This window comes from Xenia sp. Carnegie-2017, unplaced genomic scaffold (assembly GCF_021976095.1).
Source record: "Xenia sp. Carnegie-2017 unplaced genomic scaffold, XeniaSp_v1 HiC_scaffold_1, whole genome shotgun sequence".
Taxonomy (NCBI): domain Eukaryota; kingdom Metazoa; phylum Cnidaria; class Anthozoa; order Malacalcyonacea; family Xeniidae; genus Xenia; species Xenia sp. Carnegie-2017.
In genome coordinates, this window is record NW_025813402.1 from 6,350,733 (window position 1) to 6,361,364 (window position 10,632).

The 10,632-nt window shown below is 33.4% G+C and overlaps 1 protein-coding gene across 1 annotated transcript; it reads right to left on the minus strand.

Moving 5' to 3' along the window:
* Positions 1-1,278: 1,278 nt before the first annotated feature.
* Positions 1,279-2,731, minus strand: LOC124459563 (doublesex- and mab-3-related transcription factor dmd-10-like). Its single transcript, XM_047009029.1, has 2 exons — positions 2,444-2,731; positions 1,279-1,407 (listed from the first exon to the last, which is right to left on the minus strand). The coding sequence occupies exons 1-2, from the start codon at positions 2,729-2,731 to the stop codon at positions 1,279-1,281; spliced, it is 417 nt and encodes a 138-aa protein (XP_046864985.1).
* Between the last annotated feature and the right edge of the window lie 7,901 nt (positions 2,732-10,632).

A 10,632-nucleotide genomic window follows, 5' to 3' on the forward strand; every position in this document is an offset into this window, starting at 1 on the left:
AAAAAATAAACTTTTGTGATTTAGTTATCTTATGTAGGTAAGCAGTATTTTATTTTTACATTCCGTAATTCGACGAAATTTCTCAAAAAGTAAAACACATCAGCTAATAGCTATGTTGACTAGACAGACTGTAGAACTGGACTTAGCGTCCAGTTCTCGATTTACCTAATCAACTAAAATCAGACTTCTAATTGACACATTTTCATTTGTTTTAGGCAGCTTGTAACTTATTGCCAAAGATTTTGTTAGTTACTAATGTTGTAATGAAAACATTCTGATTCTGATATTCTTCTCAAGAACGCCGGCAGGATTTAGTATTGTGGGTAAGCAAAACACTCCATAATATTACTTACACATATCACGAACTGTTTTTTTAACTTATAATTTCAAGATAAATATGAAAAGACCTTCGTATGAAATATGGAGCATTCTACCCTCCCTCACTTGTTGGTGCCTCTTCGTTTTGTATACTTGGTCATGAAAATGTGGTGATTTATTGTATAGTGGAAACACGTTAAAGTTTTAATACCTTATAAAAATAGTTTGATGAAACGAAAAAAAACTTTAAAATATGTTAATCTCACACAAGATCTCGTTTAAATCAATAATAATACTTATGTTTATAAAAGGATTTATTACAAAGATGAATTAAAGTAAACCAAAATTCTCCTTTCTCGAAGATATCTTCACAATAAAAAAATAATAATACTTATTTGTATGTTATCATGAAATGAAATGAAAAAAAAGAGCTACTGAGTAATAAATTCCCTTGTGCTAAAATAGTTAAAGTGCTATTGTGTAAAAAGTTAATCTAGGTCTGTGAATGAAGCAACTTAAAATCAAAATTAAGCGTGATTGTCCATGACCTATTCTTCTATGGTGTCCATGTCATAAGGAAATGTTTCAATGTCTTGTGTTACGTTTCGTTCTTGGCCGTTTGCTGAGAGAAAGCCTGGACGCGTTATTGTAGAGGTTCCCCAGGAATATGAGGTGTAATTGCTGAAATCAGGAGGAGTAGGGAACGGATTTACTGGCTGCACTGGCTGTGGTGAAAACGAGAGGTAAACATATGGATTGCTGTGGTTATCAATGGATGGATTATTCCATATCCCTGGATTGGCAATGTCCACTGACGAGGGAGTTGCTGATGATGGCGGTTGTGGAGGTATAAAGACATAAGAGTTATGAGAGCGTAAAGACGTTGTTATCACCTGGACAGCAAAATTTATATCACTATCACAAGCTTCATAGATACGCTGGAGCACACATGTGTCTTCGTTAGGAAAGATATTCATCATCTGCTGTACATCTCGTGGCATTATTGTGTTTCTCGTGTTCGTTGAGCGGAAACTGACAGAACTGGCTTCTGCCTGTTCTCCACTTCAAGAAAATCACGTCTTCTTTCTTCTGAAATTAAACACAAATTGCAAACATTAGTGCTTATTAGTAATCGTGGGACACATTTTGAGCTAAAATATCTATTTATAATGGTGCCGACTAATGTTTATAACAAGTACATTCGTAATAAAATATAAATGTCGAAGCGTAAATGTAATTTTAAACCTTTCAAAACTTTGGGTTGAGATTTCATCAAAAATTTACATGTAGTTTGCAAAAATTGGTGTAGTGAGATAAGTGCACAATGTACACAAACCGGATAAGGAAAGGTAAAAGAGGTTATACCTAGTGCCTTTTAATTGAAATTTTTTAAAGCACAAAAAACGCAACTTTTCGTCTTAAAACATACGCACAAACACGATAACTTGCAAAGCATTCCTCCTCTTACACTTCATGAGTTTTGAGTCAGTGTTTTCATGGGATATCACATTACAAAGGATCATACAGTGGTTTTATTCGTTATTTCTTTCATTGTTATTAATGTCCGCGTTATTGTTTAGATTGCTTTGTTAAAGACGTCAATACTCAAAGTCGACAATTTCAGCAAGAATAAATCCTTTCAGCAATCTTTTTGTTAGCACAGTCGAAGTTTATACAAACAAATGAAGAACAGACTCTGTTTGGTTTAAAATTTACGCGAAATAGAGCGTTGAGTTTATTTAAAGCCTTCAATATGAAGTTATTTCATTATGTATTTTAGGTTCGATTTTAAAGTCATTAAAAATAGAAAACGTTAACTGTCAAAAATTTACAGCAGTATCGTCTTAACGAAATACTTTTATAATCATTTCCTATCATGCTCGCTTTTATATATAAAATATTTCAAACGATACATCAGAAGTTTTAATACAACTTTGAATTGACGCAAGAAGAAGAGTTTCTGCACGTGTTTTAAAGTTGCCTTTTGATAATTGTATTGCATGCAACCTGATTCATCGTGAAATGATGCTTCTGCTTGACACAAGAAATATAGTTGTACGATATTGCTGAATAAGTATGTCAATATCCAATCATGTAAGAATACAAAATATCAAACTCGATTTACCTGATCTTCTAGAATTTGCTGTAATCCTGCAAATTCAGCGACAGGTACTTCGTCAGAGCTATCAAACATTGGTTCAACCATTATTTGCTCGTCTCTGTATTGGACAACAGGATCTCTTGAAGATTCCCTCCTGGCTTGTCTTGACAAAATTACGCATTTATCGCAAAGGCAATATTTAAATGGACAGTAGTGATTTCGTACAGGAATTGCTTTGCCATGATTCAAGCATTTAGCACAGTTTTGTGTTTGGCTACCTGAAGATGATTTATCTCTATCTGAACCACTCATCTTATCTTTCTTTTATTAAGTGAAATTATTGTTGACCGTCTTTCGTTTAAGATCTTGCTGTGAGTAGCACCAAGCACATGTGTGATAGATCTAGACGCAGTGCAGTGTTATATCATCTTCCTAATTACTTAACGAAGTTGCTTATGCATTGTGTTAAATTTAACATTATGACAGACCATATCATCAAACAGCGTCAGTTAATTTGATGTGGGAGGCAAAAGCCAAAATATTCATTGTTTTATATGATACATTTTACAGCAAAACGCGTCATTTATACGCATCAAAACATACATTTAACAATCCAACGCTTTAATGGTATTATGCCAACTCTTGTATTTCGGTCAAGCAATAAATTGATTGGTTCTCTTGTATAATAATTTTTTATGGCGGGCGTACGTCGAATGTCAATAGAAAAATTACGCAATTTATCAAAACTTAAAAGAAATCTTTATATTTTACAATTTTTGTTCATCAAAATAACACATTGTATAGGAACTGGAAACATACACGCTAGAAAATTTACAGTAGATTAATTTGAAAAATTGAATCATGTTCATTGATGGTTTGATTATTATACATTACGAAAATATATTCAGTAAAGTAGTGGTTCTCAAGACACTTCGTTAAAAAACTCTAAAAAAACAGTTGCTTAAGTTAAAGTTTTTCCTTATTAAGAAAAGAGACAAGCGTCAGCTTACAATAGAACAAATGGTAAAATTCAGAAGTAGGTAGTAACTAGAATCAACAACAAATATAAAATATTAACAGCATTTTGATGCAAATGCAGAACAATTATTGCTCAATTTAAACATTTAAACTATCATAAATGTAAGCACAACTAAGTAAAATCAACCTACCGTAAAATTCTACATGGCGCCTAGGAGTCTAATGACTCATTAATTCATTCCTGGTTTGCTGTCAAGCGCTGTTAATAGCAGTTTATGCTCTTAATAGCAGTTTCGAATAAGTAATTATTCATAAAAAAGCGATATTTGCAGCAGTGTCAAGGAATTTTGCCGCGCATCAGAACAAAGAGCTTAATCTCATTCAAACAGCACCGTCTAAAACAAACACAATTTACATATCAATAAATGGCCGCTTTCTCCTCTACTCTTTTTGATCGACCCTGTTATTGATGAAAATCATTAAAGGATATGGTATTGATGTCAATAGTAACTTTATATCCCCACTGGAAAATATATGCATGATGTTTGGTTGAGTTTGCTGCATTATTTTATGATTTATTTTTAAAGAATGTTAGACAGACTGCCAGGTAATAAATTAGGTGCAAGTCTGAAGTCTCCCAAAATGTGACATTATAGAAATCATTTGAAATTTCAAAACAACTATTGAGTATGTGTGTTTCACACAGGAAACTGAATGAAATTCTGACTGCAACTATGAATAGATGACTTGACTTGTTAACATTTTGCTGACAGGCAGATTTGGTCGAGTGGTTTTGGACAACACTAGCAACAATGGTCAAACTTTTATGGATTAATTTGCTTGCCACGTAAATAAGGCCAGTCATCTATATAGTATTTTACAATAAATAAACTTTTGTGATTTAGTTGTCTTATGTAAGTAAGCAGTATGTTATTTTTTACATTCTGTAATTCGACGAAAGTTCTCCAAAGAAAACACACTAGCTAATAGCTATGTTGACTAGACAGACTGTAGAACTGGACTGGCGTCCAGATCTCGATTAACCTAATCAACTAAAATCAGACTTCTACTTGACACATTTTCATTTGTTTTAGGCAGCTTGTAACTTATTGCCAAAGATTTTTAGTTACTGTGGTAGAAAACATTCTGATTCTGATATTCTTCTCAAGAACGCCGGCAGGATTTAGTATTGTGGGTAAAAAAACCTCCGTAATATTACTTACACATATCACGAACTGTTTTATTTAACTGATAATTTCAAGATAAATATAAGAAGACCTTCGTATAGAAATATTGTGGAGGCAGTCTCCCCTCCCTCACTGTTGGTTCCTCCTCGTTTTGTATACTTGGTCATGAAAACGTGGTGATTTGTTGTATAGTGGAAACACGTTAAAGTTTTAATAGGCAAAATTTGAATGAAACGAAAAATAAGTTTAAATTATATCAATCTCACACAAGATCTCGTTTAACACAATAATAATACTTAAAATGTTTATAAAGGATTTATTACAAAGATGAATTAAAGTAAACCAAAATTCTCCTTTCTCGTAGATATTTTCGTAAAAAATAAGAATAATTATTTGTATGTCATCATGAAATCAAATGAAAAAAAGCGCTACTGAGTAATAAATTCCTTGTGTAAAAACTTAATCTAGGTCTGTGAATGAAAACGCTTCAAATCCATATTAAGCATGATTGTTCATGATCTATTCTTCTATCTTGTCCATGTCATAAGGAAATGTTTCAATGTCTTATGTTTCGTTTCGTTCTTGGCCGTTTGCTGAGAGCTTGGACGCGTTATTGTAGAGGTTCCCCTGGAATGGAGTGAAATGGCTGAAATCAGGAGGAGTAGGGAACGGATTTACTGGCTGCACTGGCTGTGGTGAAAACGAGGGATAAAAATATGGATTGCAGTGGTTATCATTGGATGGATTATGCCATATTAATGGATTGGCAATCACCACTGACGAGGGAGTTGGTAATGATGGCGGTGGTGGAGGCTCAAAGAGATACAGGGGTTACGAGAGCGCAAATTCTTTAATATCAACTGCACGAAAACATCGTTATCACCATCACAAGATTCATAGATACACTGGAGATCACATATGTCTTCGTCAGGAAAGATATCAATCAGCTGCTGTACATCTTGTGGCGTTATTGTACTTCTTGTGTTGGTTAAATGGCGTCCAACAGAACCTCTACCTCTTTTGGCTTCTGGCTGTTCCCACTGTACAAGAAAATCTCGTCTTCTTTTCTCTGAAAACATACACCAGGGTCAAACATTAGTGTTTATTAGTAATCGTGGGACACATTTTTGAGGTGAAAATCTATTTATAATGACGCTGACTAATGTTTATTTGGAGTAAATTTGTAATAATATTGAAGCTTTAGTGTAATTTTAAACCTTTCAAAACTTTGGGTTGAGATTTCATCGAAAATTTACCGATATATTACAAAATTGGTGTAGTGAGATAAGCGCACAATGTACACAAGCCCGATAAAGAAAGGCAAAGGAGGTTATACCTAGGGCCTCTTAATAGAATTTTTAAAGCCAAAATGCAAATTTTCGTCTTGAAACATGTGCACACAAAATGCGCAAAGCATTCACTACTCTTTCTTACACTTTATGAGTTTTAGAGTCAGTGTTTTCATGGGATATCCCATTACAAAGGATCATACAGCGGTTTTATTCATTATTTCTTTCATTGTTATTAATGTCCGCGTTATTGTTTAGTTTGCTAAGTTAAAGACGTCAATACTCAAAGTCGACAATTTCAGCAAGATCATATTCATAAATTACATTAACAATGTTTTTGTTAGCACAGTTGAAGTTTATACATACAAATGAAGAACAAACTCTGTTTGGTTTAAAATTTACGCGAAATAGAGCGTTGAGTTTATTTAAAGCCTTCGATATGAAGTTATTTCATAAAACTGCATGACATTCATGTATTTTAGGTTCGATGTTAAAGTCATTAGAAAATAGAAAACGTTAACTGTCGAAAATTTACAGCAGTATCTTAACGAAATATCTTTACAATAATTTTCCTATTATGCTCGCTTTTATAAATAAGATATTTCAAACCACATACCAGAAGTTTTAAAACGACTTTGAACGCAGGAAGAAGAGTTAACACCGCACGTGTTTTTACAGTTGCCTTTTAAAACAATTGTATTGCAAGCAACTTGATTGTAATCATGAAATGATGCTTACACAAGAATATAGTTGTACGACATTGCTAAATAAATGTATCAATATCCAAATATGTAAGAGTACCTGATCGTCTAGGTGAATTCATTTTGCAATCCACTCAATTCAGGGACATGTTCTTCGTCATAGCCATCGAACATTGGCTCAACAATTTCTTGCTCGTCTCTGTGTTCGGCAACAGGCTCTATTGAACGTTCTCTCGTTGGCCGTCTCGACACAATTTTGCATTTATTGCAAGGGCAATCTTTAAATTGACAGAATTTTGTGATTTCGTAGTGGCTTTATAATGCCATGATTGAAGCATTTAGCGCAATTATGTGTTCGTCGACCTGAAGATGAATTATCCATATCTGAACTACTCATCTTCTCTTTCTTTTATTAAGTGAAATTATACTTGACCGTCTTCCGATTAAGATCTTGCTGTGAGTAGCACAAGCACATGTGTGGTAGATCTAGACGCAGTGCAATGTTATATCATCTTCCTAATTACGGAGTTGCTTATGCATTGTGTTAAATTTAACATTATGACAGACCATATCATCAAACAGCGTCAGTTAACTTGATGTTAGGCAAAAGCCGAAATATTCATTGTTTTACATGATACATTTTACAACAAAACGCGTCATTTATACGCATCAAAACATATATTTAACAATCCAACGCTTTAATGGTATTATGCCAATCTTGTATTTCCGCATTCAATAAATTGATTGGTTCTTTGCAACATAATTGCTTTTTAATGGCGGGCGTACGTCGAATGTCAATAGAAAAATTACTTGCGAATTTATCAAAACTTAAAAGAAATCTTTATATTTTACAATTTTGTTCATCAAAATAACACATTGTAAAAGAACTGCAAACATACACGCTAGAAAATTTACATTAGATTAATTTGAAAAATTGAATCCTGTTCATTGATGGTTTGATTATTATACGTACGAAAAATGTATTCAGTAAAGTAAATGGTTCTCAAGACACTTCGCTAAAACTCTAAAAACAGTCGCAAGTTAAAGTTTTTCCTTATTAAGAAAGAGACACGCGTCAGCTTACAATAGAACAAATGGTAAAATTCAGAAGTAGGTAGTAACTAGAATCAACAACAATTATAAAATATTAGCAGCCTTTTGATGCAAATGCAGAACAATTATTGCTCAATTTAAACATTTAAACTATCATAAATGTAAGCACAACTAAGTAAAATCAACCTACCGTAAAATTCTACATGGCGCCTAGGAGTCTAATGACTCATTGATTCATTCCTGGTTTGCTGTCATGCGCTGTTAATAGCAGTTTATGCTCTTAATAGCAGTTTCGAATAAGTAATTATTCATAAAAGCGATATTTGCAAACAGTGGCAAGGAATTTTGCCGCGCATCAGAACAAGAGCTTAATCTAATTCAAACAGCACCGTCTAAAACAAACACAATTTACATATCAATAAATGGCCGCTTTCTCCTCTAGTCTTTTGATCGACCCTGTTATTGATGAAAATCATTAAAGGATATGGTATTGATGTCAGTAGTAACTTTATATCCCCACTGGAAAATATATGCATATACATGATGTTTGGTTGAGTTTGCTGCATTTTTTTATGATTTATTTTTAAAGAATGTTAGACAGACTGCTAGCTAATAAATTAGGTGCAAGTCTGAAGTCTCCCAAAAATGTGACATTATAGAAATCATTTGAAATTTCACAAACAACTATTGAGTATGTGTGTTTTCACACCAGGAAACTGAATGAAATTCTGACTGCAACTATGAATAGATGACTTGACTTGTTAACATTTTGCTGACAGGCAGATTTGGTCGAGTGGTTTTGGACAACACTAGCAACAATGGTCAAACTTTTATGGGATTAATTTTCTTGCCACGTAAATAAGGCCAGTCATCTATATAGTATTTTACAAAAAATAAACTTTTGTGATTTAGTTATCTTATGTAGGTAAGCAGTATTTTATTTTTACATTCCGTAATTCGACGAAATTTCTCAAAAAGTAAAACACATTAGCTAATAGCTATGTCGACTAGACAGACTGTAGAACTGAACTTGGCGTCCAGTTCTCGATTTACCTAATCAACTAAAATCAGACTTCTAATTGACACATTTTCATTTGTTTTAGGCAGCTTGTAACTTATTGCCAAAGATTTTTTTAGTTACTAATGTTGTAATGAAAACATTCTGATTCTGATATTCTTCTCAAGAACGCCGGCAGGATTTAGTATTGTGGGTAAGCAAAACACTCCATAATATTACTTACACATATCACGAACTGTTTTTTTAACTTATAATTTCAAGATAAATATGAAAAGACCTTCGTATGAGAAATATGGAAAGCATTCTACCCTCCCCTCACTTGTTGGTGCCTCTTCGTTTTGTATACTTGGTCATGAAAATGTGGTGATTTATTGTATAGTGGAAACACGTTAAAGTTTTAATACCTTATAAAAATAGTTTGATGAAACGAAAAAAAACTTTAAAATATGTTAATCTCACACAAGATCTCGTTTAAATCAATAATAATACTTATGTTTATAAAAGGATTTATTACAAAGATGAATTAAAGTAAACCAAAATTCTCCTTTCTCGTAGATATCTTCACAATAAAAAAATAATAATACTTATTTGTATGTTATCATGAAATGAAATGAAAAAAAAGAGCTACTGAGTAATAAATTCCTTGTGCTAAAATAGTTAAAGTGCTATTGTGTAAAAGTTAATCTAGGTCTGTGAATGAAGCAACTTAAAATCAAAATTAAGCGTGATTGTCCATGACCTATTCTTCTATGGTGTCCATGTCATAAGGAAATGTTTCAATGTCTTGTGTTACGTTTCGTTCTTGGCCGTTTGCTGAGAGAAAGCCTGGACGCGTTATTGTAGAGGTTCCCCAGGATATGAGGTGTAATTGCTGAAATCAGGAGGAGTAGGGAACGGATTTACTGGCTGCACTGGCTGTGGTGAAAACGAGAGGTAAACATATGGATTGCTGTGGTTATCAATGGATGGATTATTCCATATCCCTGGATTGGCAATGTCCACTGACGAGGGAGTTGCTGATGATGTCGGTTGTGGAGGTATAAAGACATAAGAGTTATGAGAGCGTAAAGACGTTGTTATCACCTGGACAGCAAAATTTATATCACTATCACAAGCTTCATAGATACGCTGGAGCACACATGTGTCTTCGTTAGGAAAGATATTCATCATCTGCTGTACATCTCGTGGCATTATTGTGTTTCTCGTGTTCGTTGAGTGGAAACTGACAGAACTGGCTTCTGCCTGTTCTCCCTCTTCAAGAAAATCACGTCTTCTTTCTTCTGAAATTAAACACAAATTGCAAACATTAGTGCTTATTAGTAATCGTGGGACACATTTTGAGCTAAAATATCTATTTATAATGGTGCCGACTAATGTTTATAACAAGTACATTCGTAATAAAATATAAATGTCGAAGCGTAAATGTAATTTTAAACCTTTCAAAACTTTGGGTTGAGATTTCATCAAAAATTTACATGTAGTTTGCAAAAATTGGTGTAGTGAGATAAGTACACAATGTACACAAACCGGATAAGGAAAGGTAAAGAGGTTATACCTAGTGCCTTTTAATTGAAATTTTTTAAAGCACAAAAAACGCAACTTTTCGTCTTAAAACATGCACAAACACGCTAACGCAAAGCATTCACTCCTCTGCTTACACTTCATGAGTTTTGAGTCAGTGTTTTCATGGGATATCACATTACAAAGGATCATACAGTGGTTTTATTCGTTATTTCTTTCATTGTTATTAATGTCCGCGTTATTGTTTAGATTGCTTTGTTAAAGACGTCAATACTCAAAGTCGACAATTTCAGCAAGAATAAATCCTTTCAGCAATCTTTTTGTTAGCACAGTCGAAGTTTATACAAACAAATGAAGAACAGACTCTGTTTGGTTTAAAATTTACGCGAAATAGAGCGTTGAGTTTATTTAAAGCCTTCAATATGAAGTTATTTCATTCATGTATTTTAGGTTCGATTTTAAAGTC